Source organism: Ranitomeya imitator, chromosome 7 (genome assembly GCF_032444005.1).
Source record: "Ranitomeya imitator isolate aRanImi1 chromosome 7, aRanImi1.pri, whole genome shotgun sequence".
In the NCBI taxonomy this organism is placed as follows: domain Eukaryota; kingdom Metazoa; phylum Chordata; class Amphibia; order Anura; family Dendrobatidae; genus Ranitomeya; species Ranitomeya imitator.
Window position 1 is genome coordinate 206,970,514 of NC_091288.1, and position 20,844 is coordinate 206,991,357.

General features: G+C 46.0%; 1 protein-coding gene across 6 annotated transcripts in view; it reads right to left on the minus strand.

Annotated features, from left to right (window-relative positions):
• The window catches only part of RAB26 (RAB26, member RAS oncogene family), a 200,279-nt gene that overhangs the window by 140,423 nt on the left and 39,012 nt on the right, over positions 1-20,844 (minus strand). For 5 of the 6 annotated variants that reach the window (XM_069734588.1, XM_069734586.1, XM_069734585.1 and 2 more), the window contains one exon: positions 15,152-15,262. The exons of the other annotated variant lie outside the window; for it this stretch is intronic. In XM_069734588.1, the coding sequence (XP_069590689.1) occupies positions 15,152-15,259 (108 nt within the window). In that variant the 5' untranslated portion in view covers positions 15,260-15,262. The remainder of the gene's footprint in view (positions 1-15,151; positions 15,263-20,844) is intronic. 6 annotated transcript variants of the gene reach the window in all.

Genomic DNA, 20,844 nt, shown 5'->3' on the forward strand with positions numbered 1-20,844 from the left:
CATCTGCTTCTTTTCTCCTTTTAGTCAGTGATTAGGCGGGACGCATCTGAATGCAGCCGGTCTTATCTGTCTCTGATATATTTGGGAAACTGCTAAGCCTAATTTCCATTAAAATCCTTCTCGTTGCAGCCATTCAGCTGCGGAGCGGCACATCTATCCATTATTTAGTAATTACCTTTGAATAAAGAGTTTTGGCTTGTGATTAGTAATCATGTGGCTTACCAATTTCTCACCATCCCTAAACGCCTCATTTATCTCGTATCTGACAGCGGTATTTTTTTTTTACTTTTTTTTTTTTTTTTTTCTTTGCTCAAATACAAAGTTTAATATGGGAATGATAATATTAATTAACGGCTGGCAGTATCCGTTGTGAGATGGCGGCATTACAAGGATGCTGTGTGAAGTCTGGAGGGTTTTTCTCGTCTCTTTCTTCAGTTTTCGCTGATTGGGGAAGACTTGTGAGCGCTGATTAACTGCTGTGTGATTGTCGTCTGTGGCTCAGGGGGGGCAACGCTCTCGGAAGCGGGTGTACATGGAGGATGATGAGGATCATCTGCGCGCAATCAGCCATGATGGAGATATTCATCGACATATTACATTTTGGAACTTTACAAAGTTACTTACTTTATCTATGATTCTGTCACTTATACTCCAATCACATCCAAAGCTGCAATGAAAATTTCTACTAGTTGCAAACCGTGCCAGGATGAATGCAACTTGCAGCTTTTTCTACATCTATGCAGTGTGGATGCAGCTTTGGATGGGAGTAGAGTAGAAGATCCCTCCAGTCTCCACTGCAGCTTTTTGGGAAGCTCAGAAAACCATGAACTATCAGTGAAGCAGGCAAGACTGACCCCAGAAATGATAGCAGTCATCAAGCAAGATGCTGTAAAGTTTCCCTGCAAGGAGTCAGAGATCCAGAACTTGCAGCAGGCGGTAAATAAAAGGTCAACAGCCTCAGTAACGGTGGCCATAAAATGAAGGATTTACTGCAGACATATTTCCCAGATAGAGACATTTCACAGGTTCCTCATCCATTACCGAGCTGATGGCTATTTGGGAAGAGAGTCTGCAATCAATAGCGGGATTTATGAGCGCGGCTCCCGGGGATTCTCCCGTTCCTTACAGTGGATTGTGAACTATGAGCACATTAGGAGATTTAGGACCGGCAAGAAATGAGACCTCGGTTATAGGCGAGAAGACGGCGAGATGCAGCTCATACACGGAGGCCATAATGCAATGTGGTACATGTGGTTCGCCCCTCATCCTGCCAAGTTATAGGGTCCAACAGCTCCCTACAGAGTCTGCCCTCCCTGTATCTACACTGCAGGATCTGCTCATACATCCACACCCTATTACTCTTATATCCTCTATTATGGCACCCTATTACTGCCACACTCTGCATGACAGCACCCTATTACTGCCACACTTTGCATGACAGCACCCTATTACTGCCACACTCTGCATGACAGCACCCTATTACTGCCACACACTGCATGACAGCACCCTATTACTGCCACACTTTGCATGACAGCACCCTATTACTGCCACACTCTGCATGACAGCACCCTATTACTGCCACACTCTGCATGACAGCACCCTATTACTGCCACACTCTGCATGACAGCACCCTATTACTGCCACACTCTGCATGACAGCACCCTATTACTGCCACACTCTGCATGACAGCACCCTATTACTGCCACACTCTGCATGACAGCACCCTATTACTGCCACACTCTGCATGACAGCACCCTATTACTGCCACACTCTGCATGACAGCACCCTATTACTGCCACACTCTGCATGACAGCACCCTATTACTGCCACACTCTGCATGACAGCACCCTATTACTGCCACACTCTGCATGACAGCACCCTATTACTGCCACACTCTGCATGACAGCACCCTATTACTGCCACACTCTGCATGACAGCACCCTATTACTGCCACACTCTGCATGACAGCACCCTATTACTGCCACACTCTGCATGACAGCACCCTATTACTCCTACATTCTGTATGACAGCACCCTATTACTGCCACACTCTGCATGACAGCACCCTATTACTGCCACACTCTGCATGACAGCACCCTATTACTGCCACACTCTGCATGACAGCACCCGATTACTGCCGCCACACTCTGCATGACAGCACCCTATTACTGCCACACTCTGCATGACAGCACCCTATTACTGCCACACTCTGCATGACAGCACCCTATTACTGCCACACTCTGCATGACAGCACCCTATTACTGCCACACTCTGCATGACAGCACCCCATTACTCCTACATTCTGTATGACAGCACCCTATTACTCCTACATTCTGTATGACAGCACCCCATTACTCCTACATTCTGTATGACAGCACCCCATTACTCCTACATTCTGTATGACAGCACTCTATAACAGATGTCCCGTTACCTCTGCACTCTCTCTACATCCTGTAACAGATGTCCCGTTACATCTGCACTCTCTCTACATCCGGTAACAGATGTCCCGTTACCTCTGCACTCTCTCTACATCCTGTAACAGATGTCCCGTTACCTCTGCACTCTCTCTACATCCTGTAACAGATGTCCCGTTACATCTGCACTCTCTCTACATCCGGTAACAGATGTCCCGTTACCTCTGCACTCTCTCTACATCCTGTAACAGATGTCCCGTTACATCTGCACTCTCTCTACATCCGGTAACAGATGTCCCGTTACCTCTGCACTCTCTCTACATCCTGTAACAGATGTCCCGTTACCTCCGCACTCTCTCTACATCCTGTAACAGATGTCCCGTTACCTCCGCACTCTCTCCACATCCTGTAACAGATGTCCCGTTACCTCTGCACTCTCTCTACATCCTGTAACACATGTCCCGTTACCTCTGCACTCTCTCTCTACATCCTGTAACAGATGTCCCGTTACCTCTGCACTCTCTCTACATCCTGTAACACATGTCCCGTTACCTCTGCACTCTCTCCACATCCTGTAACAGATGTCCCGTTACCTCTGCACTCTCTCTACATCCTGTAACAGATGTCCCGTTACCTCTGCACTCTCTCCACATCCTGTAACAGGTGTCCCGTTACCTCCGCACTCTCTCTCTACATCCTGTAACAGATGTCCCGTTACCTCTGCACTCTCTCTACATCCTATAACAGATGTCCCGTTACCTCCGCACTCTCTCCACATCCTATAACAGATGTCCCGTTACCTCCGCACTCTCTCCACATCCTGTAACAGATGTCCCGTTACCTCTGCACTCTCTCCACATCCTGTAACAGATGTCCCGTTACCTCTGCACTCTCTCTACATCCTATAACAGGTGTCCCGTTACCTCTGCACTCTCTCTACATCCTGTAACAGATGTCCCGTTACCTCTGCACTCTCTCTTCATCCTGTAACAGATGTCCCGTTACCTCTGCACTCTCTCTCTACATCCTGTAACAGATGTCCCGTTACCTCTGCACTCTCTCTACATCCTATAACAGATGTCCCGTTACCTCCGCACTCTCTCCACATCCTATAACAGATGTCCCGTTACCTCTGCACTCTCTCCACATCCTGTAACAGGTGTCCCGTTACCTCCGCACTCTCTCTCTACATCCTGTAACAGATGTCCCGTTACCTCTGCACTCTCTCTACATCCTATAACAGATGTCCCGTTACCTCCGCACTCTCTCCACATCCTATAACAGATGTCCCGTTACCTCCGCACTCTCTCCACATCCTGTAACAGATGTCCCGTTACCTCTGCACTCTCTCCACATCCTGTAACAGATGTCCCGTTACCTCTGCACTCTCTCTACATCCTATAACAGGTGTCCCGTTACCTCTGCACTCTCTCTACATCCTGTAACAGATGTCCCGTTACCTCTGCACTCTCTCTTCATCCTGTAACAGATGTCCCGTTACCTCTGCACTCTCTCTCTACATCCTGTAACAGATGTCCCGTTACCTCTGCACTCTCTCTACATCCTATAACAGATGTCCCGTTACCTCCGCACTCTCTCCACATCCTATAACAGATGTCCCGTTACCTCTGCACTCTATCCACATCCTGTAACAGATGTCCCGTTACCTCTGCACTCTCTCTACATCTTTTAACAGGTGTCCCGTTACCTCTGCACTCTCTCTACATCCTGTAACAGATGTCCCGTTACCTCTGCACTCTCTCTTCATCCTGTAACAGATGTCCCGTTACCTCTGCACTCTCTCTACATCCTATAACAGATGTCCCGTTACCTCTGCACTCTCTCTACATCCTGTAACAGATGTCCCGTTACCTCTGCACTCTCTCTACATCCTGTAACAGATGTCCCGTTACCTCTGCACTCTCTCTACATCCTGTAACAGATGTCCCGTTACCTCTGCACTCTCTCTACATCCTGTAACAGATGTCCCGTTACCTCTGCACTCTCTCTACATCCTGTAACAGATGTCCCGTTACCTCTGCACTCTCTCTCTATCCTATAACACATGTCCCGTTACCTCTGCACTCTCTCTACATCCTATAACAGATGCCCCGTTACCTCTGCACTCTCTATCCTATAACACATGTCCCGTTACCTCTGCACTCTCTCTACATCCTGTAACAGATGTCCCATTACCTCTGCACTCTCTCTACATCCTGTAACACATGTCCCGTTACCTCTGCACTCTCTCTACATCCTGTAACAGATGTCCCGTTACCTCTGCACTCTCTCTACATCCTGTAACAGATGTCCCGTTACCTCTGCACTCTCTCTACATCCTATAACAGATGTCCCGTTACCTCTGCACTCTCTCTACATCCTGTAACAGATGTCCCGTTACCTCTGCACTCTCTCTACATCCTGTAACAGATGTCCCGTTACCTCTGCACTCTCTCTACATCCTATAACACATGTCCCGTTACCTCTGCACTCTCTCTACATCCTGTAACAGATGTCCCGTTACCTCTGCACTCTCTCTACATCCTGTAACAGATGTCCCGTTACCTCTGCACTCTCTCTACATCCTGTAACAGATGTCCCGTTACCTCTGCACTCTCTCTACATCCTGTAACAGATGTCCCGTTACCTCTGCACTCTCTATCCTATAACACATGTCCCGTTACCTCTGCACTCTCTCTACATCCTATAACAGATGTCCCGTTACCTCTGCACTCTCTCTACATCCTGTAACAGATGTCCCGTTACCTCTGCACTCTCTCTACATCCTGTAACAGATGTCCCGTTACCTCTGCACTCTCTCTATCCTGTAACAGATGTCCCGTTACCTCTGCACTCTCTCTACATCCTGTAACAGATGTCCCGTTACCTCTGCACTCTCTCTACATCCTGTAACAGATGTCCCGTTACCTCTGCACTCTCTCTACATCCTGTAACAGATGTCCCGTTACCTCTGCACTCTCTCTACATCCTGTAACAGATGTCCCGTTACCTCTGCACTCTCTCTACATCCTGTAACAGATGTCCCGTTACCTCTGCACTCTCTCTACATCCTGTAACAGATGTCCCGTTACCTCTGCACTCTCTCTACATCCTGTAACAGATGTCCCGTTACCTCTGCACTCTCTCTACATCCTGTAACAGATGTCCCGTTACCTCTGCACTCTCTCTACATCCTGTAACAGATGTCCCGTTACCTCTGCACTCTCTCTCTATCCTATAACACATGTCCCGTTACCTCTGCACTCTCTCTATCCTATAACACATGTCCCGTTACCTCTGCACTCTCTCTACATCCTGTAACAGATGTCCCGTTACCTCTGCACTCTCTCTACATCCTATAACACATGTCCCGTTACCTCTGCACTCCATTATCACGGCAGTCCCCATGTGCATTAGTACCGACCTCTCGTGCACATGCATTCCCTTTATCTCTGCTCCTCCTTACTTATGCACTCTGTTGCACTTGCTCGGTCTCTGCCCGCACTGGATTGCCTCTGCTCCAGCTTGCTTTGCAGGGACAGCTCCTTATTTTTTCCCTGTAGCCTTCATCTAATACCACACACAAAAAAGAAGTGAAAATACCAATGTATAATGGTCTGTTGGACAAGCTGTTGGCATGCATTGGGTCAGCGGTGCCCTATGGATCCGCTGGGTGTGTGCACAAGCGCAGTGTGAACACAGCCGAAGTTTGATCGTCATCCTTCTCCATTGATTTGTACAATTCAAGTCTTGAAACCCGAGAAAGAAAGAAGAAATAATCTCCCATCTGAGCTCCGCACTTGGAGCAGCGCCTCTGATCCCGCAGCACATCCTCCTCTGACACATGCAGGACTGAGAAGTAATTACACTGTTAATTGATACAAATGATGTGTATAAAAACCTAATCTGAAGCTGGTAATGATGAAGGAGAGGAAGGGTCTCGGTGGAGCTGTCCATGGTGCAGAAAAACGTCTCTTGTCTGAAAGAATCCACAATGTAGGACGGATCTGCCTGGCAAAGCAATGGGCTGGGAATCAGAGACCAAGGGGGGCTTACTATTCACTCACACATCTGGCCTGACAGTTGCTACAATACTAACTAGATTCATTGATCTAATGAAATGCAAGTTTCTCAATCATTGACAAACCCAAAATACACAAAGGCTGTAGTTTTATTGTTTCTAGCACGCAAAAAATACTCCATAGTGCCCTTGGTGTTGATAAGGCAAATTCTAAAAAGAAGGATTATCCTTCCTCCTCTAGCAGCTGAACAGGATCAGTCCCATTCCCCCTCTGGTTGCTGAACAGAATCAGCACCCTTCCTCCTTTGGGAGCTGAACAAAATCAGTCCACTTTCCCCTCTGGCAGCTGAACAAAATCAGTCCCCTTCCTCTCTGGCAGCTGAACAAAATCAGTCCCCCTGCCCTTCTGGCAGATGACAATATAGACATGTCTTACTTCTCCTGCAGATACATATGCAGAGATTCAGCTACTTTCCTGACAAGCAGGTCACAAGGCTTTCTTCTATTGGCTGCACTGCAGGGAACAGAGGATCAGTATGTAGAGACCGGTCTGTGAGGACAGTGACTGAGCCTCTGTGCCCACTATCTCCGGTAGTCACATGTCTATAAGTTGAGTATTAAAGAGTCACACAGATCCCGAACGGTTTCACTGCAGGAGTCCAGCTCAAGGAACGGAGAGCAACTTGCTGACGGTTTCCGGTTAGTAACAAGAAACATTTTTAATACAGTATGAAAAGTATAAAAGGGATGAAAACATGATAAATGCTAAATATACAGTATGTTGGATCTTACATTTATTAACCATGGTGAATGTTAATCACTTCAAGGGATTTTCTAGGAATTTCCATTAATGGGGTTGTCCATTTACAAAATGTATCATCTATATACAGGACAGATGATAAATGTATGATTACTCGGAGTCCGGCTGCTGAGACCCCGACAGAACCCAAGAACCTAGGACCCAAAGTCACATGTGAGAATGTTGGTAGTGAGCATGTGCGACCACCGCTCCTACAGTGAGGGCAGCAATGGTCGCACATGCTCAGTACTGTTCTACTCATTGACGGGACTATGACACCCCCACTCTTGCCATCGGTCACCCCAGTGCTCGTGCACATCCCTGCAGACAGGTCATACATGTCGCTCTTGATTGTGCTGTTGAACCATGTACAGTCACACCGACATGACCTGTCGCTTGCACAAAAAGGTGGGGATTCATGGGGGTAAAAGCCCCCCGAGCACACACACTGGCAGCAAGGATGAGAAGATTCAGATACAGATATCCAGTTGTTTAGGAGTCCGAGACTTTATACATTTCACCCAAAGTCACCATTGACCTCTGCTGTCTAGAAAGCAGATTGTGAGCAGCAAGAACTCGGTGTGATGAGAAAATATTGAATATCTGCCCAGCCGAACGCTGAAGGTTTACAAGAAATACAATTATTTAGACCAATGACCTCCAGCGAAAGAGACAAGAAAGAATCCACCATCATCGGTGCTATATGGTGAATATGCAGTCCTATGTAAGGGCAGAGTACAGGTACAGGACCAAATTCCCAGGAGCTAAAACATAACACAAGTATCAGCGTCATCATCCTGCACCTTGAGTGTCAGCGTCATTATCCTGTACCCCGAGTGTCAGTGTCATTATCCTGTACCCCGAGTGTCAGTGTCATGATCCTGTACCCCGAGTGTCAGTGTCATTATCCTGCACCCCGAGTGTCAGCGTCATTATCCTGCACCCCGAGTGTCAGCGTCATTATCCTGCACCCCGAGTGTCAGCGTCATTATCCTGTACCCTGAGTGTCAGCGTCATTATCCTGTACCCCAAGTGTCAGCGTCATTATCCTGTACCCCAAGTATCAGCGTCATCATCCTGCACCTTGAGTGTCAGCGTCATCATCCTGCACCTTGAGTGTCAGCGTCATTATCCTGCACCTTGAGTGTCAGCGTCATTGTCCTGTACCCCGAGTGTCAGCGTCATTATCCTGCACCCCGAGTGTCAGCGTCATTATCCTGTACCCCGAGTGTCAGCGTCATTATCCTGTACCCCGAGTGTCAGCGTCATTATCCTGTACCCCAAGTGTCAGCGTCATTATCCTGTACCCCGAGTGTCAGCGTCATTATCCTGTACCCCGAGTGTCAGCGTCATCATCCTGCACCCCGAGTGTCAGTGTCATCATCCTGCACCCTGAGTATCAGTGTCATTATCCTGTACCCCGAGTGTCAGCGTCATCATCCTGCACCCTGAGTGTCAGTGTCATCATCCTGCACCCTGAGTATCAGTGTCATTATCCTCTACCCTGAGTGTCAGCGTCGTTATCCTGTACCCCGAGTGTCAGCGTCATTATCCTGTACCCTGAGTGTCAGCGTCATTATCCTGTACCCCGAGTGTCAGTGTCATTATCCTGTACCCCGAGTGTCAGTGTCATTATCCTGTACCCCGACTGTCAGTGTCATTATCCTGTACCCCGAGTGTCAGTGTCATTATCCTGTACATATACATTATATATACATATACACATGCGCATTTTCATTCTCCAGCAGGACTTGGCCCCTGTCCACACTGCCAAAAGTACCAATACCTGGTTTACACACAACAGTATCACTGGGCTTGATTGGCAGCAAACTCGCCTGACCTTAATCCCATAGAGAATCTATGGAGGAAGATGAGAGACACCAGACCAAACAATGCAGAGGAGCTGAAGGCTGCTATCAAAGCAACCTGGGCTTCCATAGCCCCTCAGCAGTGCCACAGGCTGATCTCCTCCATGCCACGCCGCATTGATGCAGTAATTGATGCAAAAGGAGCCCGACCAAGTATTGAGTGCATTTACTGAACATACATTTCAGTAGGACATTTCGGATTTTAAAATCATTTTTCAAGCTGGTGTTATAAAGTATTCTAATTTACTGAGATAATGACTTTGGGGTTTTTATTAGCTGTAAGCCATAATCATCAACATTAACAGAAATAAACACTTTGAATAGATCACTCTGTGTGTAATGACTATATTATATATGGGTTTCACTTTTTGTTTTGAAGAACTGAAATAAATTAACTCTTTGATGATATTCTAGTTTAGTACGAAGTACTTGTGCATATACACACACACGTATATAGCAGAACTGTGTGTATATAGCAGAACTGTGTGTATGTAGCAGAGCAGTTTGTAAATGTTGGGGAGCCTTTTGTGTGTGTGTGAGTAAGAGAGCTGTGTGTATGTAGCAGAATTGTGTGTGTATGTAGTAGAGTTATGTGTGTGTAGCACAGTCGTGAATGTAGCAGAGCTATGTGTGCATATAGCAGCTGTGTGTGAATGTACTGTGTATGAAGCAGTGCTGTGTCTGTGTGCGCTGCAGAGTGTGTATAATGTGTGTGCTGTAAGACTATATGTGTATAATACATGTGCTGTAGAGGAACACTAACAATACATCTATTACCGCCATATTCTACTCTACTACATAAAAACTAGTTATATTAACCCATTGAAGTCTTTACAATGAAAGGGAGGTTTTAGTTGCAAATATGTTTTTACAACTTTCTAATATAAAAATCTGGAGTAAATCTTATACTCCGAAAGATACGGTGTAGTATGTGTGTTTATACTGATGTGTATGTCTGCCAGTAGTACAGCCATCATTTATGGAGGACCCGAGGACCCTCGAGCTTCTAGTTGCACCTGACAAGATTAATTTTATATTGATGATGGCCGGCGCACCTTTATTAATGCAGATGAGTGATTGATTACCTCATTATATACAACGATCACAGGTTATTAGTAATATTGGATATTAGGACGTGATCAGGCTCTTTAACCATCAGAGGAATTAGTGGCCCTTCTCTGTAATGGTCACCATACCCCTGGCGCCCGGACTCTAATTACCTAGCAGATAATAAGTAGAAATTAACCATGACATACAAAGCCATCCACAACCGGTCTCCTCCATACATCTGTGACCTCGTCTCCCGGTACTTACCTACCCGCAACCTCCGATCCTCACAAGATCTCCTTCTCTACTCCCCTCTTATCTCCTCTTCCCACAATCGCATACAAGATTTCTCTCGTGCATCGCCCCTACTCTGGAATTCTCTACCACAACATATCAGACTCTCGCCTACCATCGAAACCTTCAAAAAGAACCTGAAGACCCACCTCTTCAGACAAGCCTACAACCTGCAGTAACCACCGATCGACCAAACCGCTGCACGGCCAGCTCTACCCTCACCTACTGTATCCTCACCCATCCCTTGTAGATTGTGAGCCCTCGCGGGCAGGGTCCTCTCTCCTCCTGTATCCTCACCCATCCCTTGTAGATTGTGAGCCCTCGCGGGCAGGGTCCTCTCTCCTCCTGTATCCTCACCCATCCCTTGTAGATTGTGAGCCCTCGCGGGCAGGGTCCTCTCTCCTCCTGTACCAGTTATGACTTGTATTGTTCAAGATTATTGTACTTGTTTATTATGTATACCCCTCCTCACATGTAAAGCGCCATGGAATAAATGGCGCTATAATAATAAATAATAATAATAATAAATTACTAAATTACTTTCCATTTACATCTCCGTGATTGTGTAGTAAAGAGCAACTACAGAAAATTCCCACAAAAGTGACCACCAGGGTGGCAGACAGCAGCTCCAACCAAGGAGACATCAGCCCCAGGCAAGGAGACAACAGCCCCAACCAAGGAGGCAACAGCCCCAACCAAGGAGGCAACAGTTCCAGGCAAGGAGGCAATAGTCCCAACCAAGGAGGCAACAGCCCCGACCAACCGACCAAGGAGACAACAGTCCCAGGCAAGGAGACAACAGCCCCAACCAAGGAGGCAACAGTTCCAGGCAAGGAGGCAACAGCCCCGACCAACCGACCAAGGAGACAACAGTCCCAGGCAAGGAGACATCAGCCCCAACCAAGGAAACAACAGCCCCAACCAAGGAGGCAACAGTTCCAGGTAAGGAGGCAATAGTCCCAACCAAGGAGACAACAGTCCCAGGCAAGGAGACATCAGCCCCAGGCAAGGAGGCACCATCCCCAATCAAACGACCAAGGAGATAACAGCCCCAACCAAGGAGGCAACAGCCGCAGGCAAGGAGACAACAGCTTCAATCAACCGACCAAAGAGATAACAGCACAAACCAAAGAGACAACAGTCCCATTCAAGGAGACAACAGCCCTAACCAACTGACCAAGGAGATAACAGCCTCATCCAAAGAGGCAACAGCCCCAGGCAAGGAGACAACAGTCCCAAGCAAGAAGACAACAGTCCCAAGCAAGAAGACAACAGTCCCAGGCACGGAGACAACAGTCCCAGGCAAGGAGACAACAGTCCCAGGTAAGGAGACAACAGTCCCAGGCAAGGAGACCACAGCCCCAACCAAGGAGGCAATAGCCCCGACCAACCAACCAAGGAGATAACAGCCCAAACCAAGGAGACAAAAGTGCCAGCCAAGTAGACAACAGCCCCATCCAAGGATACCACAGCCCCAGGTGAAAAGACCATTCTCCCGATCAAGAGCTCAGTGAATCAGCCAAGAAGATCACTGTCTGAGCTGAGGAGAACACTGCCCCAGCTGAGGAGACTACGGTACTTTACTAGATGACCAAGTTAAAAAAAAAAAACACTTTCCCAGGCAATTAGACTACTGTCCAGGATGGAAGACCCCTGCCAAAGCTGTGTAGTCCAATGGTCATGTTGAGGAGACCACTGCTCCCAACAGAGGAGACCATTGCTCTAATAGAAAAGATCACTGCCCCAGCAGGGGTGACCAGTGCCCAAGCTGAGAAGTCCACTGGTACAGCCAAGCAGACCGCTGACCAAACCAAAGAAAACTCTAACCAAGGAGAAAACCTCAAAAGAGAAGAGCAGTGCCCCATAAGAGAAGACACTGCTCCAACAGAAAAGATCAATGGCCAACCTGAAGAGAACACTGCCCCAAAAGAGAAGTCCATTTCCCCAGCCTAGAAGACTGCTGCCCCAAAGGAGGCCACTACACCAGCGAAGGAGACCAATATCCTGACAGAGAAGACATCTTCCCCAGCCAGGAAGACCACGGCCCCAGTAACAGACGGTGCAGATTATGGAGGAATAGTCTGCCGGCGCCGATTCTGCCGGCACTGATTCTGACACTTGATGCCATTTCTCCTGACAGACGGAATATTTTATTTATCAGCGCAGCTGCTGATCATATGTCATCCGCGGCTGATAAAGCGTCGCCTCGGGCGTACATGTAAACACAAAGCATGGAGCTCCCTGTATGACTTAGCAGAAAGCGTTTCATCAGCAGGACTGGCTTGTTGGGTTGTACAGCTCTGAGCCGGCAGTGCAAGTCACTGGGAACTCACCCCGACCACTTCATTATCGTACCGAGACTATATAAATTCATGGTGTCCGTCATCAGCACAGACACAACACAGGTTTACATCAGGGGTTCACTAAACATCCCTAAGACATTTTTTTAATACATTACATCTGCTAAACTGGTATTCTTTATTATTATTTTTGTGGTGAAATATGTGTATATATATCTATATGTGTGTAGTGACATATGTCTAGGGTTTTATGTGGGACTAGTGATAATGTAACATCTGTCCTGAAGGCAAGTTGCACCTAGGTGTTAATAGGTACTTCCTTGGGACTAGTAGAAATTGTGTCTCCATATCTCACCAGGAGGTCTAGCTAGGGCCAAGAAGAAAGGGAACATTTGGCACCTCCTAGGTCTTGGAGGGGAGATGTTAATTGCGGCCTGAGGTTATCTATTCCTGAGAACCTTTTCACAAGTGTCTCAAGAGAAAAATAATATATTCATTAGTAGCGCGGCCGTGGCCAATCAGAAAGCCAGCAATTATGATATTAACCTGAGGGGCCGGTCTAGAAACCTGACCTCCAGACCAAAGTTATAAATTTAGGCTGCAGACAGAGAACTGTGTTTACATGATGGGGGCAGCCTGAGAAGCTGGTGTGATCCAATCTACATTTGTCCTACACCCAGGGAGCAGAAGCAACTACCAGTTAGATAATTTCTCTTCTTTATTTTATACTGTTTTGCATAAGTTGTAAGTCTTTTTATTATCATATTTTTATACCTTTTTCTTATTGGAAGCATTGAACCTTTTGTTATTAAAGTATAAAACTTTAACAGTTGAACCTTGAATGTTCTAAAAGAATCCATAGCCTAAGGTGTGTGAGCCTTATGAGTGATAGACATTATTAGTATTATTAGTTCCGGGACTCATCGCCCGTGTATTCGGTGAGTGGTGGCAGTGTGTATGAGCGGGTGTGTAGCCTGGGTCGGTGTGTGATTTATGCTCCCATTATGGCATAGGACAGAGGTTGAATGCTGGACTGAGAGTGGGGAGATAGATTAACCCTTGCAGGCACAACCCCAAGTCACGTATGAGAGCAGGCACGTGATGAATAAGTGACACCACGGAGAAGGGATTCGTGTCATATTTGGTAAAATTGGGAAACTGAGTGCTAGTAATACAGAAAAGCTAAAAAAGGGAAATTATAAAAGTCACCACCAGAGGGAGCTCACCCAGAGCTTTGGCTGTACTCAACCATTTACATGTTTTCAGTGAGCTCCCTCTAGTGGTGGCTGAAGGAAGTCAGATGCTTTTAATGTAGCTCTACATCCATGCAGGGTATTTGGAGCTCTGTATCAGTAAATGAGAACATGATTTGTAGAGATATGTCACAAATTAATTCTGGTAAAAAAAAGAAAAAAAAAACAACTAGAAAACATATCCTGATATCTCATGGACAATCGTACTATTCACAAAATGTCGTTCACAGAGCTTGCAGCAGCTCACAGAGGCCATGTTTCTGCCCAGAGAACAGGAGACAACTGAAGATTCACTTTTACCAAGTAATTAAAGGGAATGTCCAAAACTGAACAATTAATGATCACCAATATGGGAACAGCGGGGGTCCGACACTTGAAACTCCCCCCCAATCAGCTCAAATCTGAATGGGTGCATTAACAGAAGGACTCAGAAGTGGTCACTGCTGTGTTGCACCCCATACATCACTGACACCTGGCTGCTGCCGAAGAGGATATATGTTGATGGGTGGGATGTCAGACCCCCACTGATACCTCAGTGGGGATCAATGGTTCAGTCCCTGATGACCCATTTAAAGGGCCCCTCCAAGATGTCTACAGGAAACTCACTCGCCAATAAAATCATGAGAAACAGAAATCGATAAAATTCTGGTTGCTGGCAGCCACCACTAGAGGGAGCTCCCTGTACATTGTTTTATTATATTTAGTATTCAGTCAGCTCCTGAGCTCCCTCTAGTGGATGTCTGACGGAAACTCAAACGTCAATAAAATCATGAGAAATGGACATCTGCCCATAGATAATCTAAAATTGTCATCCAGAAGGCCCCATTTAAAAAAAAAAAAAAGCGGATTCAAATGAATGTGAAAACTTAAGGGACGCAACAACAATAATCCAGTTACTTTAAGATGGTGAAAGGGTAGGGTAGATCCTACAGAAACAGAGCCAAATGCTAACATTCATCTGCCTGCAGCCACCACTAGGGGGAGCCCACTGCATACTGTTTATACATTGAGCTCAATAACTAACAATATGCAGTGAGCTCCCTCTAGTGGTGACTGATGAAACCCAGAAATGTGCAAGTTCTCCTTTTTTCCTTCCCCTTCTCCATTTTTTTTTTTGCAAGAAGTAATCAACAATCAAAAGCAAACAAGCACTTACCCGAAAGTCAATCCCAACAGTGGAGATGAAGCTGCCAGCCAGGAACGCTCCATCCTTAAATCTAACGAGCAGGCAAGTCTTCCCCACTCCTGAATCTCCCACCAGCATCACCTAGAACAACAAGCACGTCACTGTAGGATATCGTAGTGACCAGTGTGAACATGCGCCTACATGCATACCATCTTATACTCCAGTTAATCTCTTGTCCTGCATTAGCGAGACAGACAATTGATTTGAATGGACACTGTGTAATACTTGATTTTCCCTGAAGAGGCGCTGCAGAGGGGGAACTACAAGTGACTGGTGAGAAAACTATTTTTAAACCCTTTCCTAGCCCTCCACAACAGCAAACATACTGAATACCTGCAGCCACCACTAGAGGGAGCTCACTGCATACTCTATACCCATACAACTCAATAATAAACCAGTATGCAGTGAGCTCCCTCTAGTGGTGGTAGCAGGTAGTTCACATTTTATGCAGAGGATTTGGAGCTCAGTAAAACTGCCGTCTATAAAGATGTATTAAAAAGTGCGACTTGTGTGATCTCGGAGCGTCTGGTACCATCAGTGGTTAACCACAAATTAAACACCCCCCGTCTCTTGACATTTAAGTGTAAACCACAGGAAAAAAAAAAAAAGCTAATTTCACCGCCGCCCTCGTTGGGAGAAGCCTCATATTTTTTTACCGCATGCAAATGAATCATATCAGAGCCGGCGCCTCGTCCGCCGTCCTTCTGGGACCTGCCTCAGCAAACTCCGCCGCATTATTACGTTTTAGTCAAGGATCATTAGAAATAACCATCTGTAAGGAAATAAACTGCGGCCGCTGAGCGCCGACTCTGATCAGAAATCCCTATGACAACTCTTCCCGTCTTGCGCTTTGCTAGTCCGGTGCAATGGTCCCCAACCTTGACGCTTTTGCAAAACTACAACTCTCATCATCCACATCCTATTTAGAATATGATTCTGGGTTTTCAGATGCACCAACTCCCACTAAATCTAACTTTTTAGGGCCCTTAAAGGGGATGTCAACTAAGATTAACTTTCTTTACATCCGTATTAGTAATAACGATTCTAAATTGATTTTTTTTTTTTTCTTATAACTATTGGCGTTTTTTTTTTTACGTTCCCCTGTTATTCCTCCTGCAAATGAACACAATATATTGTAATAAATTAAATAGATATTTTTAATAAATAATAAAAAAAAAAACCTGAGCGTTACCACAGCCTTCAGCAACGAAGGCATCTGTAAGGGACACACTAAATTAATAGGAATAACAGAAGAACATCACAATGCAGAATTTTAAGAATTATCTATTTTTTTTTAAAGGGAAAGAACAAGAACAAATTTAAAGGGATTTCTCATCGTATAAAGTGATTGCTGATCCCCAGGATATGAGAACTCATCCCTGAAAACGAGGGGGTTACAGCACAGTGTCCCCTTAATTTTTAGAATTGAGATAAGACCCCCATCATTCATAAAGTGATGCCACAATTCTAGGACTATTGTAATAAGTTTGCACCCCTTTAAGGAGATATTGGGGGGGGGGGGGAATTTTCCAGCAGTTTTCGGCCACAGCCCTTCACATACGCACAGAGCCCGGGGTATGACGGCGTGAACACGTTCTAGTATTTGGCACAATGTGATGCAGAAAAGAAAAGTTGTCGATTTATCGATGTCTTCAAGGAAGACGCTGAGAAGTCTTGACTCATTAGAACCAATTATGGCTGTGAGTCACCAAAGAGAAAGAAGTGACTGCGTACGACGAGCCGCCTCCGGTGTCCACATTGGCCCCATTTATGTCAGTGCTGCACCACCTGACGTCCTCCAGCTATTGTGGAACTACAACTCCCAGAATGACTGCTTGTCATACGCCATTATGGGGTTCTTCCGTAACATCTTCTGGCTTTAGATCATCGCCCAGTATATCATCTGTGGTCAGAAATCACTTATATTTTATTTTTCATAAAAAAAAAAAAAATGGAGCATCTATAAATTTATGTTGTGCTGTTCCTCTGTTGTACCTCCTGGAAATTTATAACAAATAGATGATACTACATTACTAGATCTCGTCCTTAGCCTCCTCTGACACAGTCCAACTAAACCTATCGGTGTCAAAAACTATTCTGGGGCATCTACTACAAGTCTACATTGTTCTATTCCTCTGTTATTCCTCCTGGAAATGTAGAAATTCACAATCGGGTATTCCTATTCCCTTAGTCAATACAGCTTGTCTTTACACACTCGGACACAGCCCAACTAGCGTTGTCCGTGTCAAAACAATTATGAAGTATCTACTACAACTCTAAGTTGCTCTATTCTTCTGTTATTCCTCCTGGAAATAAATAAACTATCGGCTATTCCTATTCCCTTAGTCAATTATACACTCTGACACAGTCCAATTTGAGTTGTCAAGAGTCAAAGACAATTCTCTGTAGCATTTACTACAAGTCTATGTTGTGTTGATCCTCTGTTATTCCTCTTGGAAATATACACTGCTCAAAAAAATAAAGGGAACACTAAAATCCCACATCCTAGATATCACTGAATTAAATATTCCAGTTGCAAATTTTTATTCATTGCATAGTGGGATGTGTTCAGAACCATAAAACATAATTAATCAATGTAAATCAAAATGAATATCCCACGGAGGTCTGGAGTTGGAATGATGCTCAAAATTAAAGTGGAAAATCAAATTACAGGCTGATCCAACTTCAGTGGAAATGCTTCATGACAAGGAAATGATGCTCAGTAGTGTGTGTGGCCTCCACGTGCCTGTATGACCTCCCTACAACACCTGGGCATGCTCCTGATGAGGCGGTGGATGGTCTCCTGAGGGATCTCCTCCCAGACCTGGACTAAAGCATCCGCCAACTCCTGGACAGTCTGTGGTGCAACGTGACGTTGGTGGATGGAGCGAGACATGATGTCCCAGATGTGCTCAATCGGATTCAGGTCTGGAGAACGCGCGGCCAGTCCATAGCCTCAATGCCTTCACCTTGTAGGAACTGCTGACACACTCCAGCCACATGAGGTCTGGCATTGTCCTGCATTAGGAGGAACCCAGGGCCAACCGCACCAGCATATGGTCTCACAAGGGGTCTGAGGATCTCATCTCGGTACCTAATGACAGTCAGGCTACCTCTGGCACATGGAGGGCTGTGTGGCCCTCCAAAGAAATGCCACCCCACACCATTACTGACCCACTGCCAAACCGGTCATGCTGAAGGATGTTGCAGGCAGCAGATTGCTCTCCACGGCGTCTCCAGACTCTGTCACGTCTGTCACATGTGCTCAGTGTGAACCTGCTTTCATCTGTGAAGAGCACAGGGCGCCAGTGGCGATTTTGCCAATCCTGGTGTTCTGTGACAAATGCCAAGCGTCCTGCACGGTGTTGGGCTGTGAGCACAACCCCCATCTGTGGACGTCGGGCACTCAGCCCATCCTCATGGAGTCGGTTTCTAACCGTTTGTGCAGACACATGCACATTTGTGGCCTGCTGGAGGTCATTTTGCAGAGCTCTGGCAGTGCTCCTCCTGTTCCTCCTTGCACAAAGGCGGAGGTAGCGGTCCTGCTGCTGGGTTGTTGCCCTCCTACGGTCCCCTCCACTTCTTCTGGTGTACTGGCATGTCTCCTGGTAGCTCCTCCAGCCTCTGGACACTACGCTGACAGACACAGCAAACCTTCTTGCCACAGCTTGCATTGATGTGCCATCCTGGATGAGCTGCACTACCTGAGCCACTTGTGTGGGTTGTAGAGTCCGTCTCATGCTACCACGAGTGTGAAAGAAAACCAACATTCAAAAGTGACCAAAACATCAGCCAGAAAGCATTGGTACTGAGATGTGGTCTGTGGTCCCCACCTGCAGAACCACTCCTTTATGGAGGGTGTCTTGATAATTGCCAATAATTTCCGTCTGTTGTTTATTCCATTCTCACAACAGCATGTGAAATTGATTGTCAATCAGTGTTGCTTCCTAAGCGGACAGTTTGATTTCACAGAAGTTTGATTTACTTGGAGTTATATTCTGTTGTCTAAGTGTTCCCTTTATTTTTTTTGAGCACTGTACAATAAATTAAAACACTTGAGTGTTTCTATTCCCCTTGTCAATAAAGCTTGTCTTTGCACTGTCTGACACAGCCCAACTAGACTTGTCAATGTCAAAAAAACAAATTCTGGAGCTTCCATTATATCTCTACGTTCTGCTGATCTTCTGTTGTTCTTCATGGAAAAGTATAAGCAGTCAATACAGCTTGTCCTTACACCGTCTGACACAGACCAACTATATGTGTCAATGTCAGATTTTGTAGAGAAAATCCTTTTGACCAAGGGATTGGTAACACTCGGTTGCCAATAAATACATTTCCAGGAGGAATAACAGGAGGAACAGCACAACTTGAGACCAGTTTTATACTTCCGAAATTTACGGTCTCAAAACAGACTGCGATTTTTCATCAGAGGCTTAGACTGCTGGACTTTCTCTCCTCCATGCTTTACACGGCAGCACTTCTTTTCTCAGCAGGAATTCAATGTATGACAACCATTAGGATAAAGATTTTCAGGTCACTGCGGCAAACATTGCGCTTGCAGGATTTGGTTTTGTACATGAGGAGCAGCGCGTTCGCGGGTTCGGAGACGAGCGATGGCTCCGTTACAGCTCAGCAGCGAGCGGAGAAACAGAGCGAGCGATTCTCGGAGGAGACTCACAAGACGGCCGCCTTTCTGAAGGTCAAAATAAAGTGAGTAGGAGATTCTGTTCCCTTTGGTCTAAGGAATTAAAGCATGTAAAGGGAATCCGACATGGTGAGCGGAGCGACCTAGACTTAAGCATCCAATAGTCTTGAATTAATACTTTGCTTAGATGTTTTTTGTTTTTTTTACTATTCATTTGCTCCCTAAACGCAAATGTTCTCTGCGGTCCTAGTTATTGATTTGTTGTAAAGTCTGTGCAGCTCCTGCACATAACTGGCTGTGCTGCTGCTCCTGACGTAGATCACAACGGTCTCTCTACTTTCACTTTTTGTTCTGTTTTAGGCACAGGAGGAAAGCAAACAAGGCTTCAGGGAAGGCAGATCATACAATATATACTGCGTCAACAACTGTAGATAGGGAAGAAAGCACACACAAGACAGTCTAAATAGGAAAGGCTCTGTATTTATGTACAGAGAAAGGAAAGCACTTATAGCCTTTCTACGGGAGGAAGAAAAGCATCATAGTCTTCATGGAGGGCAGATCACACAGTCTGTACGGTATCTATGAGTGTAGACAAGTAGAAAGGCTCACACAAGACAGTGCAAGGAGGGAGGGGAGAGTCTCACAGATGGTGTGTTTAAGAGGACAGCATCTGCATCATACTCTGCAGGAGGAATTGCACACTCTTCGGTATCTGTGTCAACCTAAATGAGTAAAGAAGGAGAAGCCTGTGCAGACCCTGTACATAACTGGCTGCGCCGCTGCTTCTGATAACTCCTTCTGGCTGCTGAGGTCTCTCTCCACTCTCCCTCCCTTCAGTGTTAGGCAGAACAGAATGTGCAGAGGGAAGAAAAGCTTGTAGGTCTTCAGGGAGGGAAGATCATTCAGAATGCCCTGTATCTACGAGTGTTGATTAGGAGGAAAGCACACACAAGACAGTGCAGGGAGTGAAGGAGAGTCACACATGCTTTTCATCTGTGTACAGAGAGAGGCCAGCACC